This window comes from Cnephaeus nilssonii (genome assembly GCF_951640355.1).
Source record: "Cnephaeus nilssonii genome assembly, chromosome: 2".
Classification (NCBI taxonomy): Eukaryota; Metazoa; Chordata; class Mammalia; order Chiroptera; family Vespertilionidae; genus Cnephaeus; species Cnephaeus nilssonii.
Genome location: NC_137073.1, coordinates 52,063,321 through 52,081,798, shown reverse-complemented (window position 1 = coordinate 52,081,798; position 18,478 = coordinate 52,063,321). Strand labels below are relative to the sequence as shown.

Here is an 18,478-nt window from a genome sequence, read left to right as displayed (position 1 = left end):
ATTATTAACTGATATTAAAATATCTAAACTTAGACATCGGTCTTTATTTTGTTCAAGTATATTACATTAATGAAAAGCAAAGCAAATGCACTGTTTTGCCAACTTATGTCACAGGTAATAGATTTTGATATAATTAAAATATTTCCAAAACAACTTTCTAAAAGGAATGACATATTTAAATTTATATTTCTTTATCAGCTAAATGGTATGTTGGACTGTCATAATGTTTCATTTGCTGCCTAATATCCCAAAGCAAATGTAGATGGAATAGTTTAAACTGGCCATTTCTCCAGACACTAAAAACACTTTGAAATTAGTTACTTTATTTGTTTTGCATGAGGTCAGAGTGAGGGAATAGGTTCAAATCATACAAAGCTTTGTAGATCTTAGTGATGCTCTATTTCAATTTAAGGAGTCTTCTTGTAGTGGTTACCCTAAACTGAACATCTAGGTTCTTGCTGTCCTTATCACCTTTCAAGGGTAAATAATGTAAACAGAGCTTCATTCACATTTATGACAAATACCATAGAAAATACTGAATACCTTTTAAGCCCTCCAGGCCTAAGAGATTGTTTTTTGTTGTGTCATAAATGTGAATACCTTAAGGATGAAATCAATCTTCTACTTGTTAACTGCTCATTTTATGACAAGCCAAATTAATTACTTCTGAAAATCCATTATGCATTTTTCTTTTCTCATTTCTTCACTAGTTTTCTGGTCATTTTTAATATCTCTCTTCTCATTTAGGTACTCTTTATTTCCCTTTCTTGGTTTTCAGATACTATTTAAACATAAAACATCTTCACAAATTCATCTTGAAGCACTGTGCTTTATATTAAGAATTGTATAGCCTTGTGTCATTGAAAATGTAAACATAATATTAGAACTGTCATTATAACAAGGTTTTGTGTATGTGAAACTTTCCTGTTCTTTATTTGCCTTCATTTGTCCTTCTCTGTAAAGCTGAAGTAGATTGTCATTGGTATCTATTTATGGGCATGAATTTCAATTTCAGGAAGAACATGATACAGCTGTGCCTGAAATTAAGCACCTAATAAATACACCTGGAAAATGTAACCTTTGCTAGAAAATGTAAATTTGCATAAAGTCTTCTGTGTCAAAATTGAGACAACAGTATCACATTTGACAATATCTGCACTTAAAGTGAAAGGCTTTCTATAGCAAACTGAAAGATTAAAGAAATGACTTTATAAAGCATCTTTATCATTTTGTATCTTAAGAGATTATACATATTAAATATTTTCAGGTAGGCAACTGGTGTTTTAAGACTTTTTTTCTTCTCTTACACATTAGTCTGATGGTATTGAGAGCTTTATCAAGATCTTTGACAAAGATTTCCAAATCAATTTATCTTCTAAGAAGATATTTGCTACTAGCAAGTGCTATATCTCTATTTTCTATCTTGGCTACTAAAAGTAATAAAGAAACCCTTTTTATAGAAACATCTATCATTTGTTGAGTAGGATAAAAGATGCAAATACTTGTATTTTTGCAAATATTTCCATCTTTAAAAGTGCTTTCTAAAAATAAAATAATGCATAATATTATTTGAAGAATTTATAAATATGTCATTGAGATTATTTTAAAGAGTCAGTTTTATATTCTTTCATTCTTTTTAAAGTGGAATTTCTAAATTAATGAGGCTGTAATTTGAAGGAGTTTTATTATTCTTTTAAAAATATTCCAAACTAGTCGGCTTTGATAAAAATAACCCCCCTAAATGATTACTTTTAAAAAAAATATATTTTATTGATTTTTTACAGAGAGGAAGGGAGAGTTAGAGAGATAGAGAGTTAGAAACATCGATGAGAGAGAAACATCAATCAGCTGCCTCCTGCACACACCCCACCGGGGATGTGCCCACAACCAAGGTACATGCCCTTGACTGGAATCAAACCTGGGACCTTTCAGTCTGCAGGCTGACGCTCTATCCACTGAGCCAAACCGGTTTCAGCTAAATGATTACTTATTGAAAACACATATATCACCCTGTATTTAAGTGACTTTGAAACTTAGAAATATACCTATTTTTTCCTTTAAGACTTTACATTCTTATCTAATGAACAAAATAAACTGATAAACAAAATAGATCCAGAGACATACCAGTAGCATGGAACAGACTGTCGAATCTCAGAGGGAAGGTGAGGGTGGGTGGGAAGAGATCAACCAAAGAACTTGTATGCATATTTGCATAACCCATGGACACAGACAATAGTGTGGTGCAGGCCTGGGGTGGGGGGGTCTAGAAGGAGTCAATGGGGGGAAAAGGGACATATGTAATACTTTCAACAATAAAGATTTTTAAAAAACATTGAAAGTATAAAGTAAAAAAAAAAAGACTTTTCATTGTGACATTTGGATTAATTACTTTATTTGATAAACACTTAGTTTCGTCCACCATATACATTGGTGAAAAGTATATCCATGATGTCTTCCCTCAGTGAATTCAGGGGAGCAGGAGAGACATATATTTAACACTAATCACACATTTATTGCAAACTTCACTCTAGAAAGAGCATTGCTCAGAGATATGGCAACAGGTGGCACCTAGTTTATTTTAGAGGCCTTAGGAGACAACACCAGGAGGTGACATTTGTGTTATGACCTGAATGATAAAAGCAGTCTACCTTTGCAAAGGGCTAGGAAGAGGCACAGAGAACAGCAGGTGCAAAAGTTATGGGTAGGAATTGCTTTTATATTTGAGGAACAGGAGGAAGGGTAGAATGACTGAGGCATACTGAGCCTGGGAGAGACTGGCATATAATAAGGTTGCAAAGGTAGGAGAGATGGAGTGATGAAGGGCCTCACAAGTCAGAATAAGCAATTTTTTATTATATTCCCAAAATAATTTCGTTTTAGGCAGTGAATTTTCTTATGTATTACTTTCAAAGAGTATATAGGAAACACGATGACAGATCATCCCAGATCCCCATTCCCTTTTCAATTCTTCTTGGCAGCAGCAGCTCTTACTAGTTTGTGGGGTTTTGCTGTCTGATTTTGTTTATTTAATTTTAGTTTTATTCTTTCAGTGCTTTTATTTGCAAATTGAAACATATGAATATATACCTTATTAACTTAAGTAACTTAACGCTGCTGCTCTCTGTAGTTTTAAAAATATTTTAAAAATTTTAAATTAGTTGATGTATAATATATTAGTTCAGGTGTATAACCAAGGGATTAGACATTTATATAACTTATGAAGTGATCGCTTGCCTTAGAATTTCAATAATATCAGCAAAATCACCACCTTAAAATAAATTAGGTAAATTCAGTCCCCTCTTCTATAATATGAAAAAAAACTTATTTCCAGAGTAATTTCTAATACTGACATTCTAAGGGTTTGTGAAAGCAGACTCTGGAATCTGTAGTGGCAGTTCACATAATGTCTGGCAAGATATGTATTATATATATAGTGCCCCTTGAAACCAGCAAGTTAGAAATCCTGTGAGATGTATTTTTATTACATAGAGCTGTTATCATAACTGCTATCAAGTTATGTTCTCAAAGATCATCTGCAAGGGAGAAATGCAGAAGGTCTCCGCTATTCTGCAGTGTTAGCATAACATGACTATTAAGGAACCTCATCTGAAAAGACTAATGTCATGTGTTAGTCCAAATTGGGAAAACCACACACTCAGCTCTGCTTCTGGCTGGGCTGAATTTCTCTACTTAGATAGCAAGCTGTTCAGCAAGTGCTTCTTTAAAAGAAAAAAGTAGAATCAGGAAAGCTAGTATATTCTTGGAGTTATTTTCAGGTTTTCATCTTCCTCATCTTTCCCCAAAACTGATCCATTTCTAGCTTCTTCTTGAGTATTTTAAAATCTTATTTTTAGTCTTTCTTTGGGTAGTTCTCAGTATAAACCTCATCACCTGTTAGACATCTTGGTTAATTTTTTTTCTGTGCAATTAATCTCTCCTAATTATACATACCCCACATGTAGCAGTCAGTATCATCTGCTTCAGTATTTGCATTGATTCTTTCTTCATCAAGAATTGTTTTGGCCTATATCCTATTATATAAAATCTATTCTGTGTTTCATGGAGTACAAATTGAATCAGCTTTCATTGTTTATGATTGTATAGATTTTTCTCCTTACTTTTGATGGGCCAGCTAACAACCACAACTTTCATTAGTACAGATTAAAGAGCAAGTGTTTATTTAAAAAAAAATAAGAACCTGCACAATGGCATAAATGGATCCTCCAAAGAGCTCTCTACAATTTATTAGTTGCTTTGATTATTATCCTATTTTAAATGTATAAATGAACACAACTAAAGCAAACATCTTAGAAACAAGTTTATATCCTAAAAAACATGGGACATGAATTATACATTTTATATGTCACCAGAGACTGGTATCTATTAATTTAATAAATTTTGAAGTTGTTCAAAGATAAATTAAGATTTCTATATGATTTAATGACAAATCATTAGTAGTACGACCCTAATGATCCTTTCTCCAATGACAAGTTGATAAATTAATATTCTTATTTACATAATTTTTCCAAGTTTGTTTAATGAGATTAGTTCCTCAGAGTTCCATTAATACTGAACAACAGGTAAGACCAAATTTCCACAGCATGGAGTAGACATCTTCAAGAGCTATTGAGAGTAATAGCTTCTATCCTCTTATGAAAAGTTGCTGCAAACAATAATAAAGCATTTCTTACTGTTTCCTACTTATTCCAGACGTGTGTGTATGTATTTACATTTACATTTCTATTTATAAATTTTTAATTCTCCAAGTAATTTATTGATACAGATTTTTTTTATCCACTGGGGATCTTTGAGTTGCTAGTACAGAAGCTATATACAATATTATAGAGATTTTATAAGTTCACTTAATTGAAAAATCTAGAGGGAAGTTACTCTTGAGGCCATGTTTGATCCAGTGGCTCCAGCATGTCACCCAAAACTATTCTCTTTCCTTCACTCTTCTCTCCACAGTGGTGGCTCCATTTGAAGGCTGCCAGTCCCTGTGTTATGGCATGCTGTCTATACACTTTCAGTTGCAAAGCCTGATGCTTTCTTGGTAGTTTTCTAAAAAAAAAAAAAAAAAAAAAAATTTCCCCTCTTAAATACCTCCTTGTATCTCAGTGGTCTGAATTAAGTCTTGTGCCTGTCCTTGAAACAGTCACTTGCACAAGGAAGTGAACTTCATTGGTTAAGCCAATCCAGAACCACCCTTATTATTGGGGTTGAGGTTAATATGTTTCAGAATGGGAGAAGGGCAGTCCCCTAAAATAAATTGAGGTGAATGAAGAATAGATGTATGAGAAGCAATTAGTCCTGGCTGCAGCGCTTTCTCATGTTATGTAAATAACTTCAACAACAATAAGTTGTAATGTTTATTGTGTGCATTATGTGCTTGGCGCATGCTTAGTTCTTTAGATACATTCAGCCTTCAAAACCATCTGGAGCCATAAATGGAATTTTTGTTTTAAAGAAGTTTAGAAAGATTAAACAGCTTATCCAAGGCCACAAAGCTAGCTAATCAGACCAAAGTCAATTGGATTTCAATATCCATGCTCTTTGCACCATGTCATGCTCTCCCTAGTAAGCCAAAGTTGGCTTTGAAAATGTATTCTATTAGAAACTCATCCTGATGAAGAATGCTGGAAAATAATCCACTCTATTTTAGTTTAATATGTAGTCTACCCACAGAAATAAGCCTTGTTAAGACAGTTACAAAAGATAAGTGATCTTGTTTTGTTCTTTTTGTACACCAAGATTCTTAATTGCAGTGGCCAGGTAGGGTACTCTGTGCTATATGTATAGACACACATACACATGCCCATGTGTATATATATGTGTATGCATCCATCAATGCATACAACATATATATACACATGGGCTGCATATATAAGTATTGTGTATATCACAAGTTCTAAGAGAGGTTCTTTAACTTGATACTTAATGAAAATGACAAAGTGAGATCAAAGGGACTCTACAGCAGGGGTGGGGAATACCTGGCCCGTGGTCTGGCCCTACCAAGGCATGAGGGGTGAGTTCATTAAATGTTTGACTAAATATAGTAGGCTAATTTTTAAGTTGATAACTTTGTATGGCCCACGAATGATGTTATAAATATCGAAATCGCCCTTGGCAGAAAAAAGGTTCCTCACCCCTGCTCTACAGTAACCTCTCAGTGAATACTTGAGACTACATGATCTGATGTCAGTCTCCAGTTCTTCCTCACTTAATAAAGTACCAATGAAGTATCATGCCTAAGGGAAGAGTTCTGGCCAGTCTGAATTGTTTTCTGGGTATTCTAGCTGTAATTCCATACTCTAGCCCCGTGGAGCGTTTACTTCCTGTTTCAGGGTTCTTAAAGCTTGCACTTGCTCAAGTCTCAGGCTTTCAGTACTGAATCATTATTTAATTTTTACTGGAGGCCTTGCTTTTCTACAGCCATCTGCAAGAAACTGACTAGGGCTGTGGAATGGTGCAGCTCTGCTCCTTTACTTAAGATCACTGTGTCTATGGAATGCATCTATAAATTGGAAATAAGTTTAAATTTTACTTCAACAATTTAATGATTGTAAGCAAGACATTTCTCTAAGGCAAATTTTTGTTGGATTAACTAAGAGACAGACTCCCCTTTATCTGTATCTTTATGTAGCTGTGTCACATATTTAGAAATAGCTGTATCTAACTCCTCTTTCTCAATACTTTACCTTCACTTTTTAAATTATTTTTAAATGTTTTTATTGATTTTTATAGAGAGAGGGAAGAAGAGAGGGAGAGAGAGAGAAACATCAATGAAAGAGAGAAACATCTATCCCTTGCCTCCTGCACACACCGGGACCAGAGATTGAACCTGCAACCTGGATATGTGCCCTGACCAGGAATCAAACCGGGGATCTTTCTGTGCACGGGAGGACCCTCAACCAACTGAGCCACACTGGCCAGGCTATACTTTACCTTTATTGACTTGGCATCATTTTTCAGCCAACTTTTAATGCTATTTAAATGTTGTCTTTTCTTTGTTTACCCATAGATTATGCATTTGTTGTTTTAATTTTATCTACCAAGGGTTGTTTCTTTGCAAATCATTTCTTTTTTAGATGATGTAATTTCTAAGGCAGTAGTGTTACAGAGCTCAAAGTCTTAAATATACTAAGTTTTATTGTTGGAATGTAAAGATTTCAATGGCATCCATCAGGTGCTATTGATAAGAAATGTAATGTCATTTTAACATTTAACAAGCATTTAAAAAGCATAGTTCTGACCATTGGAGAGGGACTAAATGTTGAAATTAATGAAAAATAGTTCTTTATGGGTAGCTTATAAGCTGTAAGAAGGATATATAAATACATTTTTACACATTAATTCAAGAAATGTTTATTGAGATATTATTACATTCTAAACATCATGTGGTAGATGTCTGTACAATTCTCTTTACCAGGGTTATAATCTGGGGTAAGGGTTGGGAGTACAAGGAGGATTGTAAGAAGGAGAAAATTTACAAAAAGCTGGAGGCAGACAGAAAAGTGCTGAATATGCGCTAACTAGGGAGAGAAATAATATTAGGATTTGACAGAACATTGGAGTTGTCATAATGCTGCTTTAAATCAAATTCCAGAAAAGATGTTTTCACTTGAAAGTTATTCCACAGTGTAAACAAATTCTGAGGTTTCAAGACCAGAGGGTGCATTTTTTCTAAAATAGGCTAATGTACATCTAACAAAGAATTAATGTATATATGGAAATATTGGTCCAAATAATAACTTGAATTAAATATTGATTTTAAGTCCATTTTAATAGACATTTTTGTACGTATTAAAGGTGAGAAGTTGGTTAGTTTTGCTGTTTACTGTGGCATTTTTGTGTTTTGTTCAGAAAATTAAACTTGATAGAAACTATTTCAACAATCTTCCTAGTAATTTAATACATTTGATATTCTCCTTAAAAAGACAAAAATGAAAAACAGAAAGAAGTAAACTGTCTGACACTGTTAAAGTTATTTTTAAGCATAGGTCTTAACTGATTTTGTAAATGGCCCACCTAAATTTGTATAACACTTGATTTGTGAATAAAAGAAGAGGTTCAGGAAAGAATATTATAAGGAGAATTAGGCAGGTTCTTATTTTCTAGGTACTCTCATTAAAGAAAAAGCCGTTAAGTCTTTACTTCTAGAGTTGTTCCATTTTAGGAAGCCTAGGCCCTGGTGAAGAGGATAAAAAAGTTTAGGAAATGGCAATTAAAATGCTAATTTCTCTAGCAAAAACCTGGCTAATATCCCAAGGCCTAATAGAAAGTGGGAATGATTATTTTTAGAGGACGTCCATTCTAATATACTTTAATTTTTTAATTAAATTTATTAGGGTGACATTGGTTAATAAATTGTTTCATGTGTGCAATTATAAAATACATCATCTGTATATTGCTTTGTGCGTTTACCACCCAAAGTCAAATCTTCTGTCACCATGTATTTGATCCGCTTTACCTTATCTTCCCCTTTCCTCTGGTAACCAGCACACCGTTGTCTGTGTCTATAAGTTTTTGTTTGATTGTCTTGTTTGTTCATTTCTTGCTTTCAGCTTTATATTCTACATGAGTGAAATCATATGGTTCTTGATTTTTTTTCTGTCTGACTTCTTTATTAGAATGCAATACATTATATACTAACAAGAGAAAAAATAATCAAACCATAGCCTTCAATGCTGTATTAATAATGAATTCAGTTTAAGGCTGTACTATTTTACATGATAATCCTGGCCACATATAGCTTCTGAGCTCTTGAGCTTTTGAAATGTGGGTAGTGCTTCTTAAAAAAACGGAATTTATAATTGTATTTCATTTTAATTGTTTTAAAAATTGATACATGATTCAATTATTGGAAAATTTTAAGTATGTTTGGAACAACCTATGTATATGAATCTACTTTATAACTGTAAATTTTATGAAATCTAAATACAGATAAAATATTTTCAGATGAAAATTTGCATCTAAATTGAGATGTCCCATAAATGTTAAACATATTTTAAAGACTTAGGATGATAAAATGTAAAATATCTCACCTAAAATTTTTATTATGATATATGTTGATAAATAATGTTTTGGATCTATTGGCTAAAGAAAAAATATATTATTAAAGTAAATTTCACCTTTGTTGTTACTTTTCAAAGTGTGACTATAAGTAAATTTAAAATTACTGTGTGGCTTGAATTATATTTCTTTTGAACCATGCTAGTTTAAGGTGCTTCTCCAAATCATTGGAATTCATTTGATGCCTAAAAATGCAATCTGGCACAGCAACTGATTCTTATTAGCAAAATCATACCCATTTCCCCCTTCTGTCTGGGTCTACTGAGAGTGATGGTATTGTTAATAACCTCAAAATATTTTTAAAGCAATTACTGAGTCTGATAACTTATTCAGTATCATTGAGTTTTTTTGTTTAATTCATAATAATTACAATCTTTGATATTAGAGAGAGTAAAATTTCTTACAAAATTTTAGTTGGGCAAATTGGTGAGAAATTGCATGTCTTTGTTTAAATATTATCATCCTGTATTAGGTAATATGCAATGTGAAGCACTTAAAGTACTTAAACTGTACCTGGGAGAGTTAATGGTGTCTCTTTTCTCATAAGATGTATTCTTTTTATAATTTCTTTCATCCCCACCTCAAACAAAATGGCCAGGAAGCATGGCCAAATGTGTTGTGCTTTTTGTTCTGTGACGTATATCTATAATAGGTGATAAATGTGACTGTCATCATGATCTTGTCTGATTGTTCATCTGTCAATTCTTCTAGGAGGTGATTTCCTCTCCTATCTGAGAAAAAAGAAAGATGAAATAAAACCCAAACAATTAGTGAAATTTTCATTAGATGCTGCTTCCGGTATGTCATATCTCGAAAGTAAAAAATGTATACACAGGTAAGGAGAATATTTTAAAAACATTTCCACTTTCATTAATAGAATGCTAGAAAAATTATATATTTGTTACAATACAGCAATAAATTTCTTTTACAAAACTTAAATATTTTCATTTTAGTTTTCATATTGTGTGTGAAAGCATTATTTGATAGTTGTTTATACAGGAGTGGGCAAAAGTAGGGCTACAATTTCTATGTAAAAAATACAATAATAAATAATAGTACAAGAATAAACTCTGTTTCATGTACTCACAACTGTAAACCTTTTGCCCATCCCTGTATAGTTCACAGAAACATTTTTTTCCATCTTACTTGAGGTAATTACACCTAATTGGCAATGATTTACCTATCAAGTAAAATTTGTTTTGTTATAATCATGAATAACATAGTGGTAAGTTATACCACAAGTTAGTCATATATGCAGTTTCATATACAGTCTCATAGCCAATAATACTGTTTCATGTGTCACCTATTTGCAGTTTTTTCAAAGAATTTACTTTAAAAGTCATGGAAAAGCATAACAGTAGAACAACAATTCATGACAGTGAATTTAACCAAGGGTAAAAGATTTTAGTGTACTAGTTATTTCAAATAAAATTTTAGAAAACATTCTCTAATTATATTACAACCAATGACTAGTTCTGAATGCTTTCTGGATTATGGTTAATGTTCTTTAATGCTAAATGTTACTACAACTTAAGATCTCTTGCAGAATTCATGTCAGATCATAAATATGGCTAAGTCTGTATTTGTAAATGCTGTGTGTAATTGATGAAGTTTTTATTCGTTGGAAACAGCACAAAATACTATTTAATGTGGAGTAGGGTTCATTGTCAGATTGAATAATCTAAGCCTGTTTAGTAATTCAGGTATATTTTTCTCTGGTGTGTTTTATTATGCAGCCTTTGACTTAACATTCTGGTGGGGTTATATAATATATATATAATTAGAGCAGAATAAAGTTAACTTCCCCGATATACACATCAATGAATATTTTTTATACTTAATCCCCCCATACACATTTTTTAAAATATATGTTTTAAGAGGAAGGAAGAAGGTGAGAGAGATAGAAACATCAATGATGAGAGAGAATCATTGATTGGCTATGTCCTGCATGCCCCACAATGGGGATTGAACCTGCAACCTAGGCATGTGCCTTGACCGGAAATCGAACTGTGACCTCCTGGTTCATAGGTCGACGCTCAACCACTGAGCTATGCTGGCTGGGCCCCCCATACACATTTTGCTTAGTGTTCAGTTTTATTCTAAAGCTAAAATTAAGGCTTATGTTTCAAATATGGTTTAATGATTATATATATTTAAAAATATTTCAATAGGGAAACTATTTTTCTGGAATTTAAAACACCTATAATGGTCATTGTATTTATGTTTTACTTTCTATAAATAGAGATCAAATTACATTATAATAGACATTTTTAAAGTGGTTGATTTTGGACAAAATTGTATTATTATTTACTTTATTAGACAAAACACTTTTTGTTCAAAGTAAAAGGGTTTTGCCTTTTAGAGGAAATCAATAATTTTGATGGCTCAGATGTTAATGCTACTATGGGTATCAGATTCTCTACTTTAGTTATTCATTTTTTCTCAGATTCCTTTTCTATGGCTGTAAATTCTAATGTACATTATTGAAACTGTTTTACTAATTTGTCAGTTACCAGTAACATTTTTTAATTTCTATTGCATTGGGGTTGTTTCAGTTTCTTGCTGCTTTTGTAGTGATTGCTTTTCTTGCAAGTGGAGGGCAGTATATATTTTTTTATATATAGCATCAGAATTGAAACCATTCTAAGTCATAGATAACAGTTAGTTTTAAAAAATTTATTCCACTCACAAAACCACAACATCATCTGCTGTAATGTTATATTTCCATTTTTCTTTTTAAGAAGTTTCATGCATTCACAAATTTTTGAAAGTCAGCCTATGCTTGACCACATTTCCTAGAAAGTTGTGCATAGCATGTACTGTCTGCAGAGAAGGTTCCAAATGGAATATCTTGAATAACGGCACTGAGAGCAGATATGACAAATAGGTTTCAGTGTCAACTTTCAGTGATTGGTAATGGCTCTCAGTGTTGTGTATTGAGAAGGATTCCAGGATTAGCAACAAAGATTCCAGTGACCAATTAGTCAAATCTGTCAAGGTGCTGACAAACATTAGTTAACACATAAGCCCCAATTTTGTCATTTGTGGCATAACACATTTTTTTGTCTTTACTTTTATAAATATTTTTGACATTTTTCTTACTAGTTATAGCAACAATACATATTTTTCTATAATCACTTCCATTGATTTCTTCTAAACTATCTGCTATTATTTCCTTTGTTAATCATGATTCCTGAATGAATTTTATGTTACCTCTAGCCAGTGGTTTTTCATTTCTCTTCAAACTTATGTAAATGCTCTATTGAGTGAATTCATTTTTTTCCTATTCATTTTAAGTCATTCTTTGGGTTGAATTTTTTATGGGAGTTAATTGTGCTATAAAACCCGGTTTCTATGTGTCATACTGTGGCAATATTTCTGTGTTAGCAGTAGTAATTGCAGTGGAATTTTAATTGATTTATAGTTAAAACTTTCACTCAAGACATGTTTTATGTTTTTTCTCCCAAGAAATATCAAACATTAGTATTCATTACAATGAAAGATGTTTTTTGTCATTGGAAAAATTTCCAATGAGGTATTTCAAAATCGATTAATCTAAAACATGATCAGAAGTTTCATTTTTCAAGTAATGAAAGATACGAAGACTCATTCTTGACATCCCAAAATATTACTAAAACATATGCATGTCCATGAATTATAAAGTCTTTGTCCCACAAATCAAAGCAAAAAATTTAAATATGCCTTTTATTTTACATGAAGTTATAAATTTTATCCTGTTCCCTGATTAGAGGTTACTGGACTTCAGTTACCTGAAAATAATTATTTCTCCCCAAAATAGTATCTTACCTATTGGGAAACACATTTTCTTTCTTTAGCTGTGTTTTATTGTTTTGATTACAGGAAGAGCAGAGCAGTGTTTCATTATAGGCAAACAAGTATGACAGCTATAAAATGAAAACAAGTAATTGCATAAAGAAATGGCCTGCTTTTGGGAAGTGCTCTTGCTGTAATTCCCATTTGACTTCTAGGAGAGTTCTCGTGATAGTCTGGGTTTCTAATTGAAGTATTTCTATTTATAGCTGAGCAGTACTACATATTTTGCATTTTACTTTAGTTGTATTCAGCCGAATTTTCTTTATTACTTTTCTGTAGGCCAATGTGAAATTATTTCCTACTTGTACTTTATATGGACATTTGAAGTACACTGATAACTTGGGGGATGGGGAGGGCAGGGTGAATGTGTTTACTTGCAATGGCCTGCTATTAGATTGTTAGATGCCATTCTAGAAAAAGTTTTAAAACTTCATTAATTGACATTAAGTGGATTGACATTAAGGTTGACGTAATCGATTTAATGGTAACGACAGTTGTGGTTTTATTGATGATGAATCCTGCATGATTTATTCTTATTTAGGATTATTGCTAAAAGTTGGTTTTGTGACATGTCCTTTGTTTGATGTCCCTGGGAAGTAAAGGGAGAATAAACTCTTGATTGCTATGTATTTGAGTTAAAGATCATAATCTATGGGGAGTTTTGGAAGCAAATCTTAATTTCAAGATATTCTATGTTGTTGTCAGTACCTGAAAAAGGTGTTTTTGGAGGAGTGCCGTAGAATATGACTTGCTTTTCTAATTTTAAATCTTGTACTGATTCCTCTTTGGTTTTGGTTGCTCTACCACAATGATTTTGTTGTTGTTGTTGTTTTGGAGTAAGGTTTAACAATTCTACAAAATAAATTATATATAAGAACAAATTTAATTTATGTGAGGTAAGGGTGTTTTTCTTATCCATTGAGAACAATATTTCCGTCATACATTTAACACATGTGAGCACTTGCCTACTCTGGGCCAGGATGATAGCAACATGAAAATCACAGTACCTGCCTTCAGATGGACATAACAAAATAACAATAATTTAAAGAGATAATCAATTTAATGGTAATATGCACAAAATCTCAAGGGAGTTATATCACAAGGGTCTGACCTGTCAGGAAGGGGGCTATGGTGAAAGTCATCAGGACAGGTTTTTCAGACTTGATAGATGGGAGTGTCTTTGAATAGAAAGGGAAATATTTCAGCGGAAGGAAACTTGTTTGCAAAGTTAGTGTTTTTCACAAGAGAGCAGGACTTAATCATGGAACTACAAAGAGTTCAATATAAGAATGGGAAGTGCAGAAGACATGTGGCTGAGCTGGGTACACAGGGTCCTTCTCACTAAGGGTCACGTACACCATTTAATTTGGCTAACTATAGGAATATCTAGCCATACATTTGGTTAATTTTTAAAAAGCTAAAATGCTGTAGTGTTTAACTGGAAAAGAAAAGTAATTTGAGCAAAATTTGTAAAACTCTGAAAAATCTATGTATATAAAACCCTAAGCAACTGGTCAATCCACGGGCAGCTGGCAACTGGTCAACCCACGGGCAGCTGCGGTGGTGTGAGCCTCTCCAATCTCCAGCAGCTCTACCAAGTGGCCACTGTAGCAGGCACAGCGGGGCCCGGATGAGCAGGGGCAGCATGGCGCCCACCTGGGCTTGGACTTGGGCTCAGGCTCGGGCTCGGGCTCAGGCTCAGGCTCAGGCTCCTCCCCGGGTGCCTGCCACTTTGTGCACTACTACATCCCTCTATGTCGGACTGCCGGTTTTGGCCCGGTCCCCTCCAGAGATCGGGCTGAAACCAGCAGTTCGACATCCCCCTGAGGGGTCCTGGATTGCGAGAGAGCACAGGCCAGGCCGAGGGACCCCACTGGTGCACGAATCCATGCACCGGGCCTCTAGTGTATATGTAACTTGTGAAAAGGTGTGGGTATGGGACCAATTTTATTTTTAAGTTTCATTGGAAAAACTAGTTTAGGAAAACTAAGATTTCCCCCAAAGGGACAATATTACATTTCACTTAAATATGTTCTAGAAGGAGATTGTTTCATCTAATGATTTTTGATAAGGTTTATACTTTTTAAGGTAAATAAAAGATACTGCTTCTATCTTATGTTGGTATTTTGTGATTTTATATTTTATGAAGTTAAAGATTTGGTCTGATATTGATCATTTACATTTTTTCACAGTGACTCCTGAGGTTTTTTTCTGTTTTTTAGTTGCAATTGATTACCTAGTTTCTGAGCTTTTCCTAAACTTTGAAGGTACTGAAAAAAAGCATTTTTCTGTTTAATGTAGCTTGATTCAATGGTAATATAAAGCCAAAATATGCAAAGGAAAATATTACCTTAAATGTTTTTGACCCCTCATCTTTTCTGTCTTGCATGACTTGCATATATCCAGTAGAAGGGGCCTTAAGATCACGGTACAGATTAAGTAATTGAGGCCCCGAGAGATTAAGTGAAGGTCTCCTAGACAGTGACAGGGCCACTGTACGGTCTTAGATCTGCTGACTTCATCCTGATACATTCTTACTCGTTCTAATGCCATCATTTTACTCGGTCTCATTCAAGCTGACGTGTATTGATGACTTACTGAGTATCAGGCTTAATTGAGTGCTTTAGATGCAATATTTGAGAATGGAGGCTTTGTGAAGGCAATGAGTTTTACCTGTGTTGTTCACTCTTGGATTCTAAAAGCTAGAAACAGTGCCCAGTATCTAAAGGTGAATAAATGAATCCTCAAAACAATGTAGGTACTGTTATTAGGCCTATTGTACACATGAGGAAACTTATGGTTAGGGAGTTTGAGTTATCTTACTCAAGAAAATATTCAAAGAAAAAAGCAGTTATAATATGTGAATGCCGGCACTCTCCCTGGAGCTCACTCTGAATCACCGCACTGGGACCCCACTGCCTTCCACAAGAACTGGTCTGCTGACCAATTAGATTCAGGGCAGCAGGCCAGATGGTATTTGGTATAATGGCTCAGCTTATATTCTACATCTGTACTCTTTATGATCATGAGTAAAACAGAAGAGGGTCCAGAAGCCTGTGGAATGTAATTTTAGAAATATGCCAAGGGTTTTTATTGTTTGTTTTTTTAATGAACAGTTGCTGAAGTGCAGCAGTAGTTTTGTTATTGCTTCTCCACTTAATTAGAGCTTGAAAATTTATTTTTTTTCATTTTTTTAAACACCATTGTTTAGATACCCCCTTCTGCTTTATCTGTTAATTAAAAACACAGGATTAGCATAGAAATGTGATCATCTCAGTTGGCTGACTAAGCATTGATGACTAATTTTCTTGTTCCAACATTTGATTACAATTTTGAATATATTAAGCTGTACTTTTATTTTTAGCATCTAGATCAATTTTGCAACAATACTGAGTAGACTGTTCAGTAGTTTAAATGTGTCAAAAATATGTAATCCTTCTCTAGTTCAGCCTATTTTTTCTTGTGCAGCTTGGTATTTGCATATGCAGGGTGATTATCATACAAAAGATATCCCAAGAACACCTTCCTAAAAATCATTTGTTCTGCTGCTTTCTTTATTCAGTGTTAAAATTTCCCATCACTGGTTTCATTCATTTTAATTAAGAGATTTTCCCCTAAAGTCACATGTATGTTCCAGGAATGAGAAAGGAAGCCTTCTCTTATATTAGAATCAATTAACATGTTGGCTTGAGTTAATGTACCAGAGGATCTGGCGGCCTTCTTAGGAAACAAAAAAGAAAGATTTGGGGTAAAGGGTCAGGGGACAGATAAGGATTTATTTATGGTTACTGGTGGGAAAGATGCAGATTTGTGAGACATTGTTTAGGACTTCAGGGCAGCCCAGTCAGCAGGTAGGAAGTCCTTGAGAGTGAAGAAAGGGAAAAAGGAACAAGGAGTAGTTAAAGTTTTTTCATGGTTTGGCTGGGCTAGCCTTGTCTTATGGTACATAGAAATGATAGAGGAAAATTGGCCTATACCTCATTCTCTATGATTTCTGACTTGTATTCAGTTAATTACAGTAAGTACATTTCTGGTTCATAATGTCAAAAGTGATCTTTTACATTAAACAAGTACAAATGGTTAGGCTACCATTTCTTCTTGAGGCCTAATTTCTGTTGCAAAGAACAGAAACTGCTTATATGAACTTAAGCAATCGGAGATTTGTTATAAGAAAATTAAATGATCTCACAGAACCCAAGGACAGGAAGTTGAGGCGGACTTGGGCGTCATTGGAATTAGGTCTCTATTCACTCAGTAAACACTGGATATAGAGGAGGATGGGGGTGGGATTATGGGTGAAAATGGTGAGTTTATTTGGGGACATGTTGGAACTGAAGTAAATGTGAAATGTCTCTGAAACTATTGAGCAGGCAGCTGAGTATTTAGACCTAGAACTCAGGGGAAAGGTCTGACCTGTACATAACAATGTGGAAATGATGAAAGAAAAATGAATGAATGAATAAAATGAGTGGATCAGTGAAACTGAAGTAATCATGAATCAATACAAAATATTTGAGGATGAGAAAAGAACATGGATAGTGGTGACTTTCTAAACTCTACATATATGTATTTTAAATGCTTTTTAAATTGATTTTAGAGAGAGGAAGGGAGAGAGAGAGAGAGAGAGAGAGAGAGAGAGAGAGAGAGAGAGAGAGAGAAACATCAATGAGAAACATGGATTGTCTGCCTTCTGTACACCACCTACTGGGGATTGAGCCCAAAACCCAGGCATGTGCCCCGAATGGGAATAGAACCGTGACCTCCTGGTTCATAGGATGATACTCAATACATTGAGCCACACCAGCAGGGCTGCATATATGTTTTTTTTAAAAAAGTTTGTTTATTTTTAGGTAGAGAGGAAGGGATAGAGATAGAGAGATAGAAACATCGATGAGAAAGAAACATCATCGATTGGTTATCTACTACTGGGTCACACCAGCCAGGCTACATATATGTATTTTAAAATGAACAGTTTATTTTGCCTCTGGATTTTGAAAGCGAGGCAATATAAAAATTATTTCTAATTTATAATGGTAGTCATTCTAGTATTGTTAATCTAGTGTGACAGAAAAATAACTCTAGAATGATGTTTAACTCATTTACTTAAGTAACCGCTCTGATCATTAAATACTTCCTTTAAAATCTTAGTGAGTTATATCAGCTTTGATAACTTTGTAGTCCCACAAATAATGACAACTGGAAAACAAAAGAGAAAAATATATTTTCATTGAATTCAGAAATTTCCCTAACTGTACAAATAAACTAGCAGTAGGAAAAATAAATTTATTTTAAAAAAAGCACAATGTATAGAAAGAAATCTGTTTCCTTTGGAAAGTTTTCTTTTCTGGGAAGAAAAGCAGAAGAGGAACTGATTTTGTCTTCTTGGGACTCTGGGCCAATAGAACTCACTGTAACATGTGAAATTATAACAATGAAATATGTGAACATGGAATACAGCTTTGTACTGTTCTCCAGTGACTATGGTTTAACATTGGCAAAACATGAAAGAAATCTTTTTTTATTTTTGTAGCACCAAGTAGACCTGACTTTTATAAATACATACTTTTTGATA

The 18,478-nt window shown here is 33.8% G+C and overlaps 1 protein-coding gene across 3 annotated transcripts in view; it reads left to right on the top strand.

The window, feature by feature from the left end:
- Positions 1-18,478, top strand: part of FER (FER tyrosine kinase) — a 304,478-nt gene that overhangs the window by 212,891 nt on the left and 73,109 nt on the right. For all 3 annotated transcript variants that reach the window (XM_079799477.1, XM_079799478.1, XM_079799476.1), the window contains one exon: positions 9,784-9,907. In XM_079799477.1, the coding sequence (XP_079655603.1) occupies positions 9,784-9,907 (124 nt within the window). The remainder of the gene's footprint in view (positions 1-9,783; positions 9,908-18,478) is intronic.